At 43.2% G+C, this 21,143-nt stretch overlaps 1 protein-coding gene across 2 annotated transcripts in view; it reads left to right on the forward strand.

Moving 5' to 3' along the window:
- NRDC (nardilysin convertase) overlaps positions 1-21,143 on the forward strand; it is a 75,018-nt gene that overhangs the window by 15,871 nt on the left and 38,004 nt on the right. Inside the window, exons 3-10 of one of the 2 annotated variants that reach the window (XM_036755055.1) lie at positions 7,442-7,555; positions 7,707-7,788; positions 8,249-8,402; positions 10,593-10,666; positions 12,716-12,811; positions 14,495-14,617; positions 16,224-16,281; positions 18,876-18,949. In XM_036755055.1, the coding sequence (XP_036610950.1) occupies positions 7,442-7,555; positions 7,707-7,788; positions 8,249-8,402; positions 10,593-10,666; positions 12,716-12,811; positions 14,495-14,617; positions 16,224-16,281; positions 18,876-18,949 (775 nt within the window). The remainder of the gene's footprint in view (positions 1-7,441; positions 7,556-7,706; positions 7,789-8,248; positions 8,403-10,592; positions 10,667-12,715; positions 12,812-14,494; positions 14,618-16,223; positions 16,282-18,875; positions 18,950-21,143) is intronic. The other variant, XM_036755056.1, reaches the window with a different exon arrangement.

Consider the following 21,143-nt stretch of genomic DNA (forward strand, 5'->3'; position numbering starts at 1 on the left):
AGCACTCCTGACATAGTTTTTACTGGATTATGCCAAGCATTTTGTATTCATCTTGCTTTACTTGTTCCTCCATTTTCTCTTAGCGTCTTTTAAAAATCTTTTGGCTGGAGAATTCTTTGTGCGTACACATTAGTCTCATCAGACAAATATCCTCTTTGTCTTCATTGGAATTTTCTCTTTATGTCTTTAGAATTTTATCCCTTAGTCTTCCCATTCCACAAAGGCTGATTTCCCTGATATATTTTTAGGTTCTGGGCTACCCCCAATTATTTCTCTGATGTACTGAATTCCTATGATCTGTTGACACCACAGCTCCACATGGAACTGCTGAACGGAGTGGGAGAAAATCACAGATCTCGGTTTCTACTACAAATTTGTTACGTTGTCTTAACTGGGCTCTTAGTGCAGCAAGGCTGTGATGGGTGAAATCTGAAATAACTGAGGAAACAAAAGATCAAGCATATTGATTTATTAAGCAGTGCATGCTAATTGCATAACAGATTGGGACCAGGCCTCCTTGTCATGGACCTTAAATACAGGGGGAGACAGATTTTTATGTATTAAAAGAAAACAATTCACAGGATATAAACCAGGATACAAGATTAGGTCATCTGTTTTCTAATTGAAGGAAATATTAGGGGCTTTCTGGGTTAGGAGGGGCCAGAGTAAGTTTTGAGATTTGGGAGACTGAGCTGGTGAACTTTGCTCAATGTGAAGCAGATGTCATTTAGGTCCCATGATTAGCAAGCAGGTGAAATTTACAGGAAAATGTAACTTAGGTCTCAAAATGGAGTCAGTTTTACAAGATGGAGTCAATGTGGGTCACATAATTCTCTCAAGGCCATCCTTTTATACGTCTCTAAATCATTTACCTTCCCACTTACCACAGTGACTTTTCCAAACCTTTTTATCAAGCCTCCTAGGATACTCCCATTCAGCTGAAGACCTCATGCTTCACCACAATAATGAAGCTGTTTGCTGAGAACGCCCTCTTTTCTTCTTTCCTCTTCCTTCATCACTTGTCACTCAGGCATCTTTATCCATCTCCTCTTTCCCCTCCCCTGTCTCATGTGATGAGGTGGTCTTCTTGACCAGGCACTATACTCGTCATGTATGCTTAATCTTGTCCCTTCCCATCTTCTTCAGCAGATTGCTCCCACTAACATCCTCACTCTTGCTAATTTCATTTTTTAAATGAAATTTTATTTTATTTTCAAAGATTATCCAGACTCATTGACAGAAAGAAGAACAAAACCCTGGGTACAAACATGTCTAGTCAAATAAAACATTCCTGTATTGGCCATGTCTTCATGCTGAGTCATCTTTCTTCTGTATCAGGAGATGGGCAGCGTGTTTCATCTGGAGCTGTGGTTGGCCATTGTGTGGATCAGAGTTCCCAAGTCTCTCGTAGTTGTTTGTCTTTATAATATTGTTGTTATATACACAGCTTTTCTAGCTCTTCTCACCTTTATCTATATCAGTTCATGCAAGACTTCTCAGGTTTCTCTGATGTGGCCCCCTTCGTTATTTCTTGTAGCACGCTAGCATTCCATCATATTCACATACCATAACTTGTTCAGCCATTCCCCAATTGATGGGTAGCCTCTCAGTTTCCAGTTCTTAGCTACTAGAAAAAAAGCTACTATAAATGTTTTCATACAAATAGGTTCTTTTCCTCTTTTTAAAAAAATCTCTTTGGGGTATAGACCTAGTAGTGATATTCCTGGGTCAAAGTCTTAGGTGGTGAAGTAGATAGATTGTGTGGCGCACCGAGCCTGGAGTCAGGAAGGCTCATCTGCCTGAGTTCAGATCTGGCCTCAGACACTAGCTGTGTGACCCTGGGCAAATCGCTTAACCCCGTTTGTTTCAGTTTCCTCATCTGTAGAATGAGCTGGAGAAGGAAATGGCAAACCATTTTGGTATCTCTGCCAAGAAAACCCCAGATGGGGTCATGAAGAGTCAGATAGGACTAATGTACTGAGTAGTAAGAATCTATTCCGCTGGTCTGCCACTCTGTTTCTTAGCTAGTACCAGGTTGTTTTCATGATTACCACTTCCTAATTGGAATCTGACACTGCTAGGCTGCCTCCCTTCACTTTGTTCTCATTGATTCTCTTGATATTCTTGACCTTTTATTATTCCAGATGAATTTTGTTATTTTTTCTAGCTCTATAAAACTTTCCTATTACTGATGATGGTGCCATCAAACCAACCTAGGTGTCATCCTCTGCTCTTCATTCTTTCTCACCTTTGCTAAGTTCTGTTGATTCTACTTTTGTGGCTTTGCCCCTTTTCTCCTCTGACTACTGCTGCCCTGGCGCACATCCTCGTTACTTCACACCTGCACTACTGCAGTAGCTGCTGCTTGGTGTCCCTGCCCCAAGTCTGTCCCCACTCCAAGCCATCCTCTATTCTGCATTCAAGGTGATCTTTCTAAAGCTCTGGCCTCACCATGCCACCTTCCTATTCAGTCAACTCCAATGGCTCCCTGTTACCTCCAGGATCAAATATAAAACTCTCTGTTGAGCTTTTAAAGGCCTTCATAATGTGTCCCCTTCCTACTTTTCCATTCTTCTTACACCTTACATCCCCCCCACTCCCCCCCCACACAACCCCCTACAGCAACAATGGTCTTATTGTTCCTTGTACCAGACACTGACTCCTCACTCTGGGCATTTTCATTGCTTCCTTCATGCCTGGAGTACTTTCCCTCCTCCTTTCCATCTCAGCTATAATCCCCCCCTTTTTCTTAATCTTCCTTAATGCTGATGCCTTCTCTGAGATTTTCTCCAGTTTATCTTGAATATCTTATTTTTACTGAGTTGTTTGCATTTTGTCTCTGTTGTTAGAATATGGGCTCCTTGAGGGCAGGGACCATGGTTTTTCCTTTCCTTGTATCCCGAGTATTTAGCACAATGCCTGCCACATAGTAAGTGCTTAATAAATTCATGCTGTCTTTAGCGAGAGTAGTTAACCTGTTTAGGATCTGATAGCTAGGAAATCTCTGTGGTAGCATTTGAATGCAAGTTCTTCTGACTCCTCTTAGTCCCAAGCTCTAGCCCACTCTGCTACCTAGTGGATGGGTGGAGGAGAGATGATGCTTTCTTCACTGGCTCCCCTTTTTCTCTAGGTTGAAGTAGAAAATCCTAAACCTGGCATTTCCTAATGTCAGTGGGCAACTTGGCTTCTCACCCCTCTGGTCCCATGCTTATTTCTTCATACTTATTACCATTCTAGTCAAACTGGCCTCCTTCGTTTCCCCTCTGCATGTTCTCTTTTTTGCTCCATGTCCCCACATAGGCTTGTTCCCTGGGTCTGGAATGCTTTCCTTCCTCACTTCTCTGCCTCTTGGAATCCTTAGCTCCATTTGAGGCTTAGTTTTAGTGCCATCATCAGGGCTCTTCCCTCCTGTGCCTCTCCTCTCAAAATTGTTCGTGTTGCCCTTTCTTCTAAAATATACTTTGTAGTTAGTTACTCTGTATGTAGTTTGAATTATCATTTTACGTGTTGTATCTATCTCTAGTACAATGTAGCTCCATGAAAGTAGGGGCTATTTCGGTTTTTTCATTGTATCACAAACACCTAGCATTATGACTTGTTTATGGTAGGGTAGGTCCTTGATGAATATATGTGTTTAATTGAATTAATCGACATGTATACAGTTAAGTCTACTGTAAGGTTCAGGGCACTTAGGGCAAAGCATGGGTGTTCTAGGATTGTAGTGGGCAGAAAGTTTTCTCTCCTCTGCCGAGATGACAAGTCTCCAGAGCATAGGGCCTTTGTCTTTATGAGGGATAAAGTGTATTTGAAGCACTTACCACGGGCGGAGCACTGAGGATACAAATAGAAAGGCTAGGCTGTCCTCGCTCCCGAGGGGCTCACGTTTTAATGGACCAGACAACCCGTAAAAGAGGCGTCACCTACCAGTCGGGTAGTCCCTTGATCCTTAGGCACTATGCAAGAACGGGTGTTAATGCTTTTCTTCTTTAATGTCATTTCCACTGATAAAATTATGCCATTGCTGTTGTTGAACCGTTTGATAATGCCGAGGACTTTGGTGGAAAAAACTTTGTGGGCATTTGGTAGCTGTGGCTGTCACCCCTACAGGAGCAGTTTCCAGGCTGCTCAGTGTGTGGCAACTGCTTAAATGTCTTTTACATGTTTATTTCCCTCATAGTGCCCAGCACAGTTGTCTTGGCTGATAAATGCTTTAAATGAATGGCTCAATTTTAGAAAATGTTGTGGAAGTTCATTAGTCTTTGTGTGTGTTTTCTGTTTTAAAAACTTTTGGTTCAGTATGATTGGTTGATTAATATTAGTATTTGATATGGGGTTCACTCTAGGATGGCATATTCATTTGGCTAATGGTTTGGCTTAAATTCCTAGTTTGTTAGAGGGTGGACAACATCCTTCTCATCTGGCCTATCTTCTTTGTCCCCACTGCCACCAACCTAGTGCAGGACTTCATTACCACCTTTCTTCCTAGACACTCACAGTGGTCTCTTAATTGTCTTCTCGGTCCTACTCCCTCTTTCCTCCAGTCCAGCCTTCATAAGTTACCAGGACAATCCTCATTCCACACAGATCTGGTCATATCACTTCTGTTACAATATCTTGAATGGTTCTTTTTTGCTTTTGGAGTCATGTTCAAATTCCCTCTGTCTTTCTGTCTGTCATTTTGGACCCTGCATAGCTATAACCTGCTCCCACCTGACTTTTCCAACTTATCTGTTATTCCTTTCCCACTGTGTTCCTGCCAGACTGGGCAACCTTTATCCCACAATCTCCAACAATCACTTAACTTTCCTGCCTCCCTAAAATGCATGCTTTCCTGTCCTTCTGAATTGGTGTTGGTGCTTGAAGGCCAGCCCAAACTCCTTCATGAAACCTTTCCTGATTCCCCAGTTGCTAACAGTTTTTTTAGACCAAATATGTCTCTAATATGCTTGTGGCACAGTCTTGTGTATCAGACTGTTCTCTTAGCTAGACTAAACTTGTTGAGTGCTTGGGTTGGGGCTTATCTCAGCTTTGTATTTTTCCTGGCACAATGCTCTGTACCCAGTAGGTGTTTAATGGGTGTTGGTTGTTGAGCTTAACATGCTTAATGCTTCCTGGGCTGTGGGACAAAATAGATGATGGGGCACTCCCATAACAAGGCAGCTACCCTTACCGGTGGTGGCAGGAAGGTTGATGGAGGATAATCTGCCCTCTGCTTTGCCCTTCTTTTCCTTAATTTGTCCTAGACTTGCAGACATCTTTTTGCCAGGATGAGTCATGAAGTGTTCCTGTGGGATGACAGAATAGAGCTGAAGGCTTTGAAATTGAGGGCCATTTGAAGATTGTGAGAAATTTCATTTGTCACTTGGTTTTTCCTGACTTTCAGTATGAGCATTTGAAAACTGATCTAGCATCATAATAGGGCAGTTTACATTGCATTAGCCCCTGGATACTTTGCAAAAAATCTCTTCACATATGCATTAAAAGACCTAGCCAGATCATTAATTTTTTTTTTTACTTTCTCTGTTTGCTTTATTGAGAGATCCTCATTTCTGATTCATTTCTCTAGACATAACCTGTAAAAAAGACTGGCCCATCTTTGTTTTTACTTTGGGAGGCAGCTTAGTGTAGTGGAAAAGCTAGCTCTATTTTGGAGTCAAAGGATCCAGACTCAAAACCTGGCTGACCTACCTGTATGACCTGGATGAGTCACTAAACATTTTTGGGCCTCAGTTTTCACATCTCTGAAATGATGGTCCCTTTCAGTTCCAAATCACTAATCTTATGATCCTTTTCTTTTTTACTTCTCCCTTCCTTTTCTCCTTGTTTTCTTTCTTAATTTTTTCCTTCTTCATGGCCTCTTCCCCACTTTCCTCATAAAGTTAGTGACCACTCTTCTTCTGGGTGGTAACTAAAAGGGACAGGGTGAGGCCAGGAAGCAGAGTGGTTTGGAGGGCAGGCTTGGTCAGTGGATTTTGATTTGGAAGCAGTAGGATGGCGAGGCCAGCTGGACTTGGAGAAAGTCGATGAGGCTCCAGCAGCAGCACAGGAAATCAAGGCCAGACCTAGAAAACAGGCTGATGAAGTAGTGGGAGAAAAATGACTTGAGAGTGTAGTGGAGGTTTTGTAGTTGTTTAGAGACTTAAGCACCTGACTGTTAAATCTGATTGCCATTGTGAGTATTGTTCAAGGTAAATATAAACATTAACCGGTAAGGAAATGGGAAGAAAGTAATTTTGCTGCTTTTTGGAATATTTTTCATGTAATTGTGATTGTCAAGTTCATTAATTTTATGAACCCATCTTTCCTTTATCTCTGTACCTTCTGGAAGGGAGATATCTTCCCCAACTATGAACTTCTGTTATGTAAACAAGATTGAAATTTAAGTGTTGTATATGTGACTTAAGGCTTCATTAATCCAGTCTGACTAGAAATTCTCAAGCAAGATTCTCAGCATTTGGGAGCCTGTATATGCTGTCTAACAGCCTGTGGTTTAGAACACCTTTTTCAGAAGTTCCTTTGCTTCTAACAAGAATGCTTTGTGGGGTGCTTGGGGTGGAATGCCAATGAGGCAGCCATTTTATTGTATAGAACAGGTCAGGCTTGGCTCAAAGATATGCCATATAAGAGGATGTTTCCTTTGTTATTTAGCCAAGTTATATCATGAGCTTGAGTTTGCCAAATGCCCTTTTTGGCATTGAATGAGTCTGTTTGATTTTTCTACATGTAGCCCTTTTGCTTTCTTTCACCACATTAGCAATCCCTTAAGGTTTTTCTTGTTTTAGAAAGCTTTCTTTACAAGATAATCATCCCATTTAATGAGTAACTGGAGGATAGATGGGTTCAATCAGATGTGTTCTGTTATAAAATCTTGGGCATGCTGCCTCAACAATTTCATTTTCTGGCTTTGGAGATTGTATTTTTAGCACTTTTCCCATCTCTTTACATGTATCCTAAGTTGACATAGAAGTGTAACCCAGCAACTTACTGTTGGTAGAAAAGAAAGAGTTCAAAACTCATTTTGGATGGCTGACAACCGTTTTAATTTCTAATTATTTCCTGAATTCCCTGAAATGTTGGGAGAAATAGTGACATGTAAAACATTTTATTTAAAGACATAAACAATAAGTTACGAATTCATAAGCTTCCTTAAAATGGGGAAGACACTTTTTATTTAACAAACTAAGCTTCAAACAAAGCCATTTGTTTTGTCATTGACTCAGTTATTTCCAGTTTAAAAAGCTTCCCTCTTTTTGTTTAAAAAGAAAAAAATCTTCCTGACTCCCTCCTTGAAAGGGCCCCGTCTCTCCTTTGGCTGAGTGAGGATAAATGAGCCAGTAATTGGTTAGAACTAAGAATGCTGCCTTTGCATTCAGCTCTGGTCTCTATAAGAGGGCCAGAGCTCTGGTGCTGACACTAAATGGTCAATGGGTGGGCTGGCCAGTCCGCCTCCTTTCCTTTTCTGTCTGTTTCTGCTTCTTTCCATAGGTCGGCACCTGTTCAGAAATGGCCAGTAAGTCAAGAGGAGGAGCAGCAGGGTGAAACTGACACAATTCTGGTGAGTTTCACTTTGCTGCTCCTCCTGATACTCAGGGAAACAACTGTGGCCTTTTGTTGGAAAGGCCACTTGCAAATGTGTCCTTAAGATGACATGCTGCTGGTATTCCCTAAAGAAAACTCACTGTTGGCATGTATCCTTCTCACTCTAGTCTGCGGCTGCGCTTTGCGTTGGAGTTGGAAGTTTTGCTGATCCTGATGACCTCCCTGGGCTGGCACACTTTTTGGAGCACAGTAAGAGATTTTGTTCTAAGATGCCCAAGTCTAATTTTTAAATGTCTAATGTTAGGCAGCTCTCTTAAATTATAAATTGCACAGAAGCTCCTGATTTGCATTGGTAGAGAAAGTTTCTCAACCAGCAGTTACTTAGTGTGATGAGACCACAAATCCATTTTATAAATTCACTTTAAATTCAGACTTAACTTGGGTAGAAAAATGCCAAGTAAGGAGAAGTATCAAGTATTTAATTTGCAAAGACTATCATGAACATTTGGGTCCTGATAACTGGGAATTCATGGAAGACAACAGTGATTTGCCCTCTAGATGCTCAGATAATGAGAGGTGAAAGGGACATGTGCTTTGTGTAAACCTTTTTAAGCTGAAAATTATCTTACTCTGGGTCTCTTGACTTCTCGGCTTATGTTAGTACTCTTGGTGGCACCCTTTGAAAATCTAGTTTTGTTTCTTTTCCCAGTGGTTTTCATGGGCAGCCTGAAGTATCCGGATGAGAATGGCTTTGATGCTTTCCTGAAGAAGCATGGGGGGAGTGACAACGCTTCCACAGACTGTGAGCGCACAGTCTTCCAGTTTGATGTCCAGAGGAAGTACTTCAAGGAGGCACTTGATAGGTAACTAATTCAAACCAGCAGAGTGAATCCCTGCATATGAAGGCAGAAGGAATGAGCAAACACCGCCACGGCTGAGAGGGCGCCTCGATGGGTTCCTTTCTGTAATGAGAGCTGGCGTTTTATAAAAACATCCATTGTCTCATTCGTTCCTTTGAGGTTGTAAGGTACTAAATTTGTGTCAAATAATCTCCAGATCATTTACTAAATCCCTTTGGAACAGGAAGAGAGCAAAGTGACAGAAACAGACTCCCTTGTTGTAAAAGCAGATCGTCTCACTAGAAAAACAGATTGTGTTGAGATTGTTAAGCAAGAAGGCATATGTAATGACTTGCCTTGAAGGGTGGTTGGCTTCTCCCTCCTGCCTCCTTCAGCCCAATGCTGGGTCATTATCTAGTTGGGGATTCTCGTGTGAGTTGGACTAGAAGCTGCCCGAGGTCCTTTTCAACACTCCCAATTTTGTGATTGTCTGAGAAGAGATTTTTAAGCTCCAAATGTGTTCTGCACTTAGGAAAGTTTTTTTTTTTTTTTTTTGGTGGAAGATGCAAGTACAATATAATGCATTGATATAAGTTTGACCAAATTAAGGTATATGAAGCAGCATATACAGGGAAGAGATGCTGCTTTTTCGGTATTCAAATAAGATAGCCCTTCTGGATGGCTGGCTATTGGTCACACAGAGTTCCCCTGGCTCTTTGTGCCGAAAGTCAGGAATGACCAAGTAACCTCTTAAGGATCTTTCCTGTTTTAGTGGCATATGAAATATTTCTTTGAAAGAGAATTCATCTGTAGTTTGTTTTTCTTGGTGTAGTTCATATGATTGACTTGGCCTATTATGAAATCCTGGTCACCTTCTGTTGCCTCCAGAAGTCACTAAGAAGCTCTTGCTTCCTGGGTTTGAAATTGTTAAATTCACTCATGGTGCAGACGTTTTTGTTCTTAGTATGCCTTTGAGTGACCAGAAGACACCTCACCTCCTCACTCCAGAATACTTCCGCCAGAACTTATCAGAAGAATGGTGTTGCTAGAGAGGTCTTTGTCAAGGCTTACCATCTGCAAGTTACCTGATCCCTGAAATAAAAGGCTCAGTGATGATCTTATCAATAGTATTACAAGTACAGTAGTGGTGTGGCAGTCATAGTACAGATACTGCAAGAGATCAGCCTAGGGCTCACTAGGAAGAGGAGAAGGAGAAGGAAGAGGACTCTTTCGTGGAATTTTTTTGGATTCCTGTTTTTTATATTGGTATCTCTTTTAAAATTTTCTTTTATTATGAATTTGGCACATACATTTTAATATATAAAAAAGAATAGAAAGAGGATTATGTATGAAACTGACTCACTCTTACCTACAGCTTAAAAAAAAAATAAGTTTAGTTGAGGGGGCAGTATGGCATAGTTGAGAATTTCCCTCTTTTAACAGTTGGACAAAGTCTAACAGATCTACCAGCATGCAAGTACTTGAACTCATGTTCATCTTTAAATGTAACGTGAAATAAAAAATTGATAAGGATTTTTTCAGCAAAAATATATCACTACCTGGCTTATTATATTTCTTGATCTTCTTACAATCTGAAAACTACTTTTCTCTGAGATTTGTTAAGCAATTTAACTGCCTTAGTGTAACAAGTTATTGATCTCAGATTAATGTTAGAATAGTTATAAAGCATTTTATAACCTCGAGGTTATAAAGCATTTTATAATCTTGAGATTAAAGTGAGAGTCTAAAGCCTTATTTATTTAGGTCAATCTGGGCATATGAAAGGCAGTGTGGCTTAGTGTCATTGGAGTCAGGAAAACCTGGGCTCTCGTCCTGGGTCTGCCCAATATTGGCTGTGTGGCCCATAGCAAATCCCTGATCCTCTCATCATTCAGACAGTTCTCTAAGGATGGAAGTTGCAGAGCAAGTATTGATGTGCTTTGGCAGAGAGTTTCCATGCCAGGTCCTGTCTCACTTTCTAGGCATGTTGGAGTTATACCTGGTTGGTAAACGCTGATAAGCAACAAAACTTTTTTTTTTCCCTGAGGAAGTCAGGGTTAAGTGACTTGCCCAGGGTCATATAACTAGTAAGTTTCTGAAGTCAGATTTGAACTTAGGTCCTCCTGACTCCAGAGCCAGTGCTGTATCCACTGTACCACCTAGCTGCCCCAAAGGTGTGTAGTATGCAAAACCAATTATTGTTCATTTTCCCAGGTGGGCGCAGTTCTTCATTCATCCCCTGATGATTAGAGATGCCATCGACCGTGAAGTGGAGGCTGTTGATAGTGGTAAGTGATACATAGATTGTCCCTTCAAAAAAATGGATTCTGAGAATCAGATACCTGGGATACCCAGCCTTCATTTTCACTGGGCCTTATATCTGAGAGTAAGCATAGTGTAGTGGCTGACCTTGGAGTCAGGCAGATCTGAGTTCAAGCCCTGCCTTTGACACGCACAGGAGTGCCATATAACCCTTCAGTGTCTCCGGCATTGGGAGAGGGACCCTCTACCCATGTAGTCCCAGGTCTAGGCCTTTTCCACATCCCTGTGTTTTCTGGCACAATGAGGCAGCTTAGTACTGTGCCTTCTTAAATGCGATGGTGCTGCTTGAATCCCTGTTACTGAATTAGCAGGCTCTGAGATGGATGCTCCACAGAGGGAGAGTCCCCTTCATATTGACAGAGGAATTCACATTTTCCTTTTTGTGAAAAGCAGTCTAGAGCAGTGTGTGACATTCCGTTTTGCCTTTCTATCATTGGGCCCTGATGCCTTGATGCACTCCTCAGGGCACTTTGGATTTCACTTACTTCGGAGGCAGCGTGGCCAAGTGGCAGAGCTTCCTGGATTTGGAGTCAGATTCTGCCTCTGGTTCTCACTAATGGTGGGATCTCGATAAAGGCACCGTTGCCCTCGGGGCCTCCTTTACCTCCTACTTCACAGGGTGGTTTTGAGGACCAGGTGAGATGGTGTCCGTAAAGCTCTGTAGAAAGGCTGGCTGCTGTTACTGGCACCTCTCACTATTTCCCTAAAACATAAGCTCATTGTTTTTACGGATGACACAGTGCGGGCCACACAATATGAGCAGTATTATTTAGTATATTATAAACTATTAATATTTATTTCTCTGTTAGAGCAAGAAACAATCCCCACCTTAAAATTTTGATGGCGTACTTGCAAAATGACAATTGTGCGCTTGTGAATCAGGGATATTTTTGTTGCTCAAACGTGGGAACCAGCTCACTTCCATTAGTCAAGGAGAACAGTCCGTTCTACTGTCATGTTTGTTTTGAAAACACAAATTTGTTCCAATGTAATGGGTATATTAGGGAGCACTTTGAGCATAACACAAATTTCACGTTTGCTTCTGTGTGATTTCATCTTTGACAAACACTAGGTGAAAGCAAAGAACTGTGAGCTGAGCTGTGTAGGCATACACAAAACACACCCACCCCTCAGATGTCTGCAGCTACCTCAGTTCCCTCTGAGTGTTCTGCAAGGTTGGCTTTGCCATTCTTTCACATTGGTGAACTTTTCTGTATGAAAAATCCCTCCTCCAAGGTCTCAGACATGCCTAAGCATCTTGGTTCACCAATGTCTGGGATTCTTTGTGCTGTGGTTGTAAGAGTAAGCCTTCAGTGGGTTTGTATCTTCATTGATCAGTAGCTCCTGCACAGAGGATAACGAGCTTATGGATTCAGAGCTGGAGGATTCTTTGAGGCCAGCTAGTCCAGTCCCTTCATTTTACAGATGGGAGGCTGTCCGGGAGTGGGGTTTGAACCTAGTTCATCTGACTCCAAAGCCAGTGTTCTTTCCACTGTACCATGTTCTTGGTTTAGTTTAAATTATACTGAGTATTCTGGGTCAGGAAAGGATGCAGTACATTCTAGAATGCTCACTATTGAAAGTACCTTAAAAAAAACTTGAGTGTTTAAAGGGTATGAAAAATAAACCATATTCCCTTATGGTGCCTTCGAAAGGAAGTGTCATTCCATTTGAGCATGGAACCTGTGTCTGGTACTGGGCTCAGTACTGTGGAGGAAGAGACAGGGGCTGGTGGATTTCACAGCAGGGAGAAGAAAGACCCTCCGCTAGCTCCCTAGTCACTTCTGGGTGTCCTGATTGCCAAAGGGCACCGTCATCTAACGAGGGGTGTGCTTGTACTGACCAAGACATAGGGTACGTGGAATGAAGTCGTTCTCTGCTTGATCCCTTCTGTAAGTGTGATTTTCCAGATGCTAAGAGGTGCTTCTGTGGAGATTACATGTAGTGTAATGAGCTCCTGGGAAGGCTCCCTGGCTGTATTCTCGTATTAACTCATACTTCTTTATAATTGACAGAATATCAGCTTGCAAGACCTTCAGATGCAAACAGAAAGGAAATGCTGTTTGGAAGCCTTGCCAGACCTGGGCATCCTATGGGGAAATTCTTTTGGGGTGAGTTGTGACTTGTTTTGATTCAGATCTTCTTGTGAAGATTGAGCCTGCTAGTAGGAAAGCTGTTGAAACAACAGGCCACCACATGCCCTGGCTTTACCTCAAGACAGTTTGCTCTTAGTGGCAAGCTCCGGAGTGAGCTTCTTAGTACAGCGCTCAGTCCCTGCTTGGAAACACTGATGACTTGAGAGGGGTTAGAGGGAGGCTGCGTGGGTCCAGCTTTTGTTCTGCCTGAGCTCGCCCGGTGGAGGGCTTCCTATCAAAGGACCTGCTCGGCCACCGTGTCAGCGTGGTTGTTGTTTGCTTTCTTGACTGTGTTGTCACCGTCGTTTCCTGTTAAGGACAGTGTTGTCTTTTTTGACTTTGTAGCCACAACACCTCAGGCACACAGTGAGTGCCCGGTGCTTAGCGAAGGTCTATGGAGTGGTGGACTAAACAGGGGTACCTTCCAGTGATTTTTCTTAACTCTTCTGGGAAAAGGGTTTTAGATAGCAGCTAAACAAGCATTCATTAAGGGCCTAGGCCCTGGAGCTTGTTAGGTATTTCCATTGAAAAGACATTGACTATTTTTTTCTAAGAATGTTTTTGATAGATTGGCTTCGTGGTTTGTTTTAAACATTAAGAGAAAATTTGTTTCAGATATGTGAGGGATAATTCCAGGGACTTTTCTTTGTCCCGTTGGTAAACAGCAGTACCTTTTATTGATTCCAGAAGTAGCCTGTTTTCTGGGGTCACCTTTATGTGCTCTACAGCTTGTGCCCTAGGGATGGCGGGGTGGTGTGGGGGGGCTGGATACTGCCCTTTTTAGCCTGCTGTCGGTGCTCTTGGTCTGAGTGCTTAAAGGAAGTGCTGTCATGTCAGATTGTAGTACTTCTTACAAAGGAGTGACCCGCCCTTGTGGTGAGATATTAAAAACAAACATACAGCCAAACACAAACCCCCCACTAGGCACATTTAGTTGAAAGTTGTTTGTCTTGTTTGTCAAGACAGATATGACCTGAGAAGTAAGGCAGTAGGAGGAAGCATGGGGTTAATTGTTTTTTTTATAAAGCATGTACTGCCGGGACCTCGCTGAGTCCAGGCTAACCCTTTACTATCCCCTCTGTGGAACTTTTCCTGCTGGTTTCGGGAACTGTCAGAACTAACTGTGCTGGCAGAGCCTTGGAGAATTCCGGGTCACCTAAAGGCACCTTAGAGAGGGCCTATGGGAAGGAAGTCTTCCCTGTAGAACATCTAGTGGCCTGGACTGGGGGTGGGTCTGTCTCATTCCAGGGGGTTTAGTTATTGAAAGACAAAGAGCCCTTCCAGTTCTGCTTGTGGTACAATGCCATGAGAAGCCTTTTGTTGCCTCCAGGCCAGGCTCCTGACTGGGCTGCAGCTCTGTCTGGGTTTTAGATGTATCTGTTGGTACTTAATTGAGATCAGAGTCAGCCTGTTTGAAAGTGAGTTTGCCATGTGGTAAAAGAAAACAATGCGGTGCAGGGTCCTGGTTATGCTGCTGACAGTAATAAATGGCTCTGAATGTTTGGTTTCTCAGTTTCTTTATCACACTGGTGCCATGCAGCGCAGTGATTTAAATATGCTATCTCTTTGGGTTCATGAAGAATGGGAACATATCAGGTCGGTGTTAGACAGTGTCTCTGCTGTCTGTTATTGCTGTACTCATGCTTTCATCTTTCCTAGGAAACGCGGAGACCCTCAAACATGAGCCGAAAAGAAACAACATTGACACCCATGCTAGACTTCGAGACTTTTGGCTGCACTATTACTCTGCACATTACATGACCTTAGTGGTACAATCAAAAGGTGGGATGTCTACTCTGCTGTTTTATGGTAGGGCTGGGTATGCCTCGCTTCAGGAGGAGCTATAGGTGGGTGGGGGAAGGTTGGAACCCTCGACTGATTCTGGAAGCAGTTTTATGAGCATCACCTGAGGGCCAGCACTAAGAAAAAGTTCACAGGATCAGTCTGTCTGCCTCCCTGCATTGGGTGTAGACTTGTCTGTGTCTCCTGTTACACTGGATTTGGTGAAATAGGGAAAATGTTCTTTGCCCCGTTGCCCTCCAGTGCCCCCCCACCCCACCCTGGACACCTGCATTAACCTGAGCCCAGCCCTTTACTGAGGCTGTGTGGCCTCCGTTGGGGAGAAAGAGCTGGCAAAATAAACGCGGTTAGAATCCACTCTTCCCTCAGAGTAGCAGACTCTTCCTCATGAGCTGTATCTTTGTCCCATGCCCTTCCCAAATATTCACCCTGTATCAGTCCCAGATGTTATGATTTTGGTCTCTCGACCCTGATCGATGGCTTTGTTGTACCCTGGCCTTGCCCAGTCCAAGCTCCAGCACATACTGCCACTTGGCCCTGGTGTTGCCTCTCTCAGCCTCAGCTTAATGTTCCTGTGTGCAGTTAGAAAGTTTTGACCAAGTGCTAGTGAAGGGAAGCTGCTGCTGTGGCTCCCACCCTATCTCTTGTCTCCAAGGTGGGTAGGGGGCGGCTAGCTCTCCTGCCCTGGAACTGCTAACTAGACATGTATGAGGTAAATCACAGACGGCATGAATGTGCTTTGAAGAGCATGAATTAATGTGGAGCAAATGGAGTCTTTCTGTGCCGAGCCATTTAAGAGGAAAAGAAAGAGTCAGGCAGGGACACCTTTCTGTTTGGGAGTGGCTTCGATAGACCAAGGATCTAGAACCATGGGATTCTAGAGCTAGCATGAATCTTAAATAGAGATCATCAGGTCTTAACTCCCTTATTTTACAGATGAGGAAACTCAAATCCGGAGAGGTCGTGGCTCTTCTACGGCGAGTGCCGGGGCTCCCAGCTATTGGAAAGAGCACCTTCCCTTCTGAGCCCCTAGTCCCCTTTCCCCTCTCTTTCTGCTGGGATTGCCATGCGTAGGTTTCCTCTTGGCCATTAAGGCTCTTTGGTATAAAGTTAGCCACCTCTTAGGATGCGGGCATTTCTTCTCTCTGAAACTCTCTTGGAAGAAAAATGAAGCATTTTTTCTGTCAGAGTTTATTTTCCCTTGGTCTTCATTCAGTCAATCCAGAATTTTTGGAGCAGGGTTTTCTAGTTTATTTGGCTGGGCCAGCCCTGCCAGAGTCAGCAGGCTCATTTTTCAAGCCCATCTCAAATGTGAGTCTGATAGGACCTTGGGAGGTAAAGCTAGGTTGGCACCTTATTGGTGTCCCTCTCCCACCGCCTTATTCCATCTGTAGCCACTTGGAGGAGAAAGCTCAGGCCTAGAGAGGCTGTGCATGGATCAGGGTCCCGTAGCCGGTTGTTAGCACAGCTGAGATTTAAGCCCGAGGGGTCTGCCTCCAGATCCAGACGTCTTTCTGTTCAACGATTAGAAGCTGACTGTTGCCTTGAGTAAATACATTGTATTTCAAGTCTCTTTCCTTCATTGCAGAAACACTTGATACTTTGGAAAAGTGGGTGACTGAAATCTTCTCCAGCATCCCAAACAAGTAAGAGATTCTTTTCATATTTAGAACTGAAAAGTCATCTAGTCCCACCCCTCCTCCCTCATTTTTTATGAGGAAGCCAGAAGTAAGATGGATTGCCCAGGTTCTTACTCTTAGGCCAGGACTTTTTCCAGGGGTCGGAGTTATGGAGGGATATTTACAAATTGGGAGTCATTACTGATTGCTCATGAAAAGATCTTGTCTTGTTTTTGAAGAGTTCACGTCTGTTCAGGAGTAACTGAGAAACGGCCTGCCTGCTCTCCTGATAGCCGTACAACTTTGAGAGCATTGAGGAAGGCCCCTTGCATACTGGGGTGGGAGAACAAGGCCACGAGGTGCCCAGGATGGGTTGTAGCAGCTGTACTGTTGGAAGGAGCACCCAGAGCCACCAGAGTGTTAGAGTTCTTTCTTTTGTTGGAAAAGAATTTCTGCACACATCGAGATTGTTTGGCTGGGGGAGGTGTTTGTCTTGGCCTGGCCGCTAAACCGTAGCGAGTGTACAGAGTTGTGTATTGAGTAGTGAGCAAATGACCAAATGGTCTAGTCCGGGGGTAGGGAATCTGCAGCCTCAAGGTCACATGTGGCCCTCTAGGTCCTCAAGTGTGACCCTTTGAGTCCAAGTTATAGAACAAATCATTTTTATTGAGGGGCAAAGAGGTAAGTGAATTTAGGTTGGATGTTAGGAAGGAACTTCCCAATGGTGAGAGTGGGATGGCTACCTCCAGAGGTGGTGGGCTCCCCCTCCTGCGACATCTCTAAGTAGAGATCGGATAACCATTCAGATAACCAGTCTGTTATAGTGAGGATTCTTATCTGATATTGGGTTAGTCTAGAAATTCTAGACTTGGGTCTAGAATCCTTAGGTGTGGCCTTTTGACTGAGTCCAAGTTTTACAGAACAAATCCTTTTATTAAGGGAATTTGTTCTGTGAAGTTTGGAATCATTCAAAGGGCTGCACTTGAGGACCTCGAGGGCCAGTTGTGGACTGGAGGCCATAGGTTCCCCCACCCCCACCCCCACCCCCATCCCCATTGGTGTATATATATATATATATCATACATACAGGCATCCCCAGGTGAGGTCAAGTTAGTCCAATCTGGCTTAGCCACTAAAGATTTTGATTTTTAAGTAGGAGTTATTGAAGACTCATTGTGTGTGTGTAAAGTAGTCCGTTTGGATTTGAGGATGAGACAAAATACACGGCAGACTTAGATTGGTGTAATTTGTTGATGTAAAGAGAAGGGATAGCTTGGTGTTCCCCGTTCGGCCCCATCCAGGCTCCGTACAGCCCTCGTGGGGCCCAGCCGGGGCAGGCCTGCGCACTGACCAGAGTGGCCGCTGTGGGCCTCTCCTGAGCCGCCTGGGCTGGGCTTCACGGTGATGCTCGGAGGTTTCTCATTCATTCAGGCAGCGTCTGTCTGCTTGTTCCTTGCAGCCTGTGGGGAGAAGGGCCCGGCCGGCGCTCGTGTCCGTGAGTGACGGTGATGCTGGTGCTGCTCGCGGCTCCGGTTTATGGCCCTTTACCAACATCTCATTGATGCTCACCTCTTTGAATGCCGTGCTCTTGTTACTTCCATTTTGTAGATGAGGAAGCTGAGGTTGTCAGGATATGTATTAGAACAATCCGCTGGAGGGCAGTGACTGTGCCCAATCTATGCAGCGCGGAGCCTTGCTTGGAGGATAGATACAAAAATGTTTGTTGGAACCACAGATTGTGAGCTGTGATTCCCTCCGCCTCTGCGTCTCACAAGCCCTGCCTCCATTCAGAGTTCAGTCCAAGGGCCACCTTCTAGAGGTTCTTCCTAATTACTTCAGTTCCTTGTCTCCCCCACACCATTTTGGGGGCGTCATTTAGTCAAACCCCCTCCCTCTTTTGGACAGACAAGGAAATGCAGGCCCAGAGGAGGGAAGTACAGTGGACAATAGCCTTCTCTCTCCCTATAGGTTACTTAGTCTAGGAAGAGAGTACAGAGTGGATGGAAGGAGATGGGGAAGTTGTGCAGTGTTGGCTTGGACTCTAGCTCACCTTGACTCCAAAACTTACCAGCTCTGTAAACCTGGGCAAATCACTTCACTTGGAGGCTCAGTTTCAGTGTCTGTCATGTGGGGATAAGCTCTTTGTTGGCCTGCAAGTGCAGCACGATCAGTGGCCATCAGATGAAATAACATCCATTGTGAGCTTCGTTGCTTTCTTAATTTTAAAATAGTGGGAGGTACGGGTCTTGCGGTCAGGTGATGAGACTTACCTGGGAGTTATTAGAATTCTGGGTAGATGAGAGCTCACGACAAATTCTTTTCACATCTGTAGGGATCAAATGGACCTGCTGGGAAATAATTGTGTAGAACAGGTCTTCTTAACCTGGGGAATGTGAATTTTAAAAAAAATTAAACATTTTGATAAGTGTATTTTAATATAATTATTTTTTTCTCTGTGATCCTATGTATTTTACTTAAGGCATTAAAAAATGTGATTCTGAGGATTCCATGAGCTTCATGAGACCAACTGCCCAAGGGGGTCCAGGACACAAAATAGGTTACGAACCTTTGCTTTAGAAAGACTTTGCCACTAACTCAAAGAGATTTGTTTTTCTTTTCAGTGGGTTGCCTAAACCAAATTTTGGCCATTTAACGGATCCATTTGACACGCCAGCATTTAACAAACTGTACAGAGGTTTGTGAAATTCCTTTAGCATCTTCTTTCAAACTTTTATAAGTTCTTTTATGGAAATAAGAATTGCATGGCATTAGAACCCAGCACTAACTAGAGGGAGCCTGCCCCTGGCTATCTGGATGATCAGCTCTAGAGTTCTGCTGCTGGGGCGGGGGCCGGGGTGGGGGGGTTGTGGAAGGGGGTGGAAGGGGGGCCTCGGGTAGCTCTTGAGAAGTATACTCCTCCTCTGTCTGTGTCTGCCTTTCTCTTTAGCTATTTCCAGTGAGATTTGTGACTCTAGGCTTTGTCTGGTGTGTTGAAACAAAGTTTATCAAGGATAAACATGGAAGGAAAAGAAATATTTTTTTAGTTACCTTGCTTAGATGCTTCGCTGTTTTCCTGTTAGCACATACCTTCTCACTTTCCTCATATTTTCCTCTTGCTGAACCAGGCCACGAGGTCTTTGTCTGGCCTCTCTTTCCCCTTTCTGTCCTTTCTCCAGGGTCTGTTTGGACATCTGTCATTGGCGCCACACCTTTACTTGGAAGCTGCCTGCCACCCACACATAATCTGCAATGGTCTGCATGGTTACTGTTTTTTAAGAACAGATAAGCTTAAAGATCTGCATGGCAAAAAAGTCCTAATGAACAGGAAATTCATTTGTATTACTATAATTCCTTTCCATTCTTGTTAATGTGATAAAGTCTCAGATAAAGCCCCCAAAGTCACAAGTCTCCCTGAAAACAACAAGAAGTGGAGTTCTTCTGTCCATTGTACATCTCCCCAGGGTGTTTTAGACAGAACGATTCTTTCCTTCATGGCCAGCCCCTTTGGGCATCAGAAGCAAGGACGTGTGTGCTATGATTTCTAGTATCATTGCCCATCGACTTTTTGTTTGAATCTTTCTTTATAAAGTTCTAGTTTATATCATTGTGGTTATTACGCATATTGTTCCGTTTTCTGTTTTCCCACCGTATCAGCTCAGACAGGTTTTTTTATGTTTCTCTGAATTCTTCCTGTTCACATTTCTCACTACATGTATAAAGCAATTTGTTTAGCTCTAATATAATAATATTTATATGGCCTTTTGAAGTTTGCCAAGAACTTTATTACCTCATTTGACCCCCCTCATCCCAACCGGGGAAGTAGGTGCTGCTATTATCTCCACTTTACAGGTGAGGAAACTGAGGCAAGCAGTTAAGTGACTTGCTCGGGATCATACACGTATACTAGTGAATTTCTGAGGCTGGATTTGAACTCAGGTCTTTTGGACTCCGGGTTCAGTCCTCTGTGTCCACAGCACCACCACTGTCTATTCCTCAGCTATTGAGGAGACTGCTTCTGACCTTTTGAAATCAATAAGCAAGTCAAGCATTTATTAAGGGCCTGCTATGTGCCAGGCACTATGCTAAGTACTGGAGAATACAAAGATAGCTTAAAAGGCCCCCCAAACTCCAGTTCCTGCTCTCAGTATAACATTTGCTCTTCCAAATAGCACTGCCCTGAATATTGTTGTACGATAGGTCTTCCTTTGCTGCCGGTAATCTCCTTGCAATATAAACACATTTGTGGGATTGCTGTGTCAAAGGGCATGAACACTCTTGTTCCTGGTTTATTCATTTGAAGAATTTTGTCACTCTTCTTGTGTAAACACAAATTGATTTCCAAAATGGCCGGGAAGCCCTGGTCTAACCACCATCACTGAGTTTTTTTGCTCCCCCACAGCCCACCAGGATGGAAAGTTTTTCTCTTTTTTACTGTTGCCAATTGGCTTGGAGTGAGATGGCACCTCAGAATTTTTGACATTTGCATTTCTTAGATTATTAGCGATTTTAACACTTTTCACTTAACATTATTTGCATTTCTTTTCTTGAAATCAGTTCATATCCTTTGGTCATTTACTTATTGGAGAATATCTCTTATAGATTTGTGTCTCTTGGAATTTTTTTGGGGGGGTATCAGATCTCTACACTTAAGTTGTATTTAAATTCATTTAAATCCCTTAAATTAAATCCTTTTATAGACAGATTGAACTGCCTAGTTTTGACTAATCATAAACAAACAGCAGAAGAAAGCAACTTTCTGTTACAGAATGCTGTTTTAATTTACTTTATTATTTTAATCTAATCTACTTCATTAGCCCTCAGAGCTAATAGTTTGGGAAACAAATTTAAGCACAAAATATAGTTAGAATCTATTGTCTCTAACCCCAGGT

The sequence above is a fragment of the Trichosurus vulpecula genome, chromosome 4 (genome assembly GCF_011100635.1).
Source record: "Trichosurus vulpecula isolate mTriVul1 chromosome 4, mTriVul1.pri, whole genome shotgun sequence".
Classification (NCBI taxonomy): Eukaryota; Metazoa; Chordata; class Mammalia; order Diprotodontia; family Phalangeridae; genus Trichosurus; species Trichosurus vulpecula.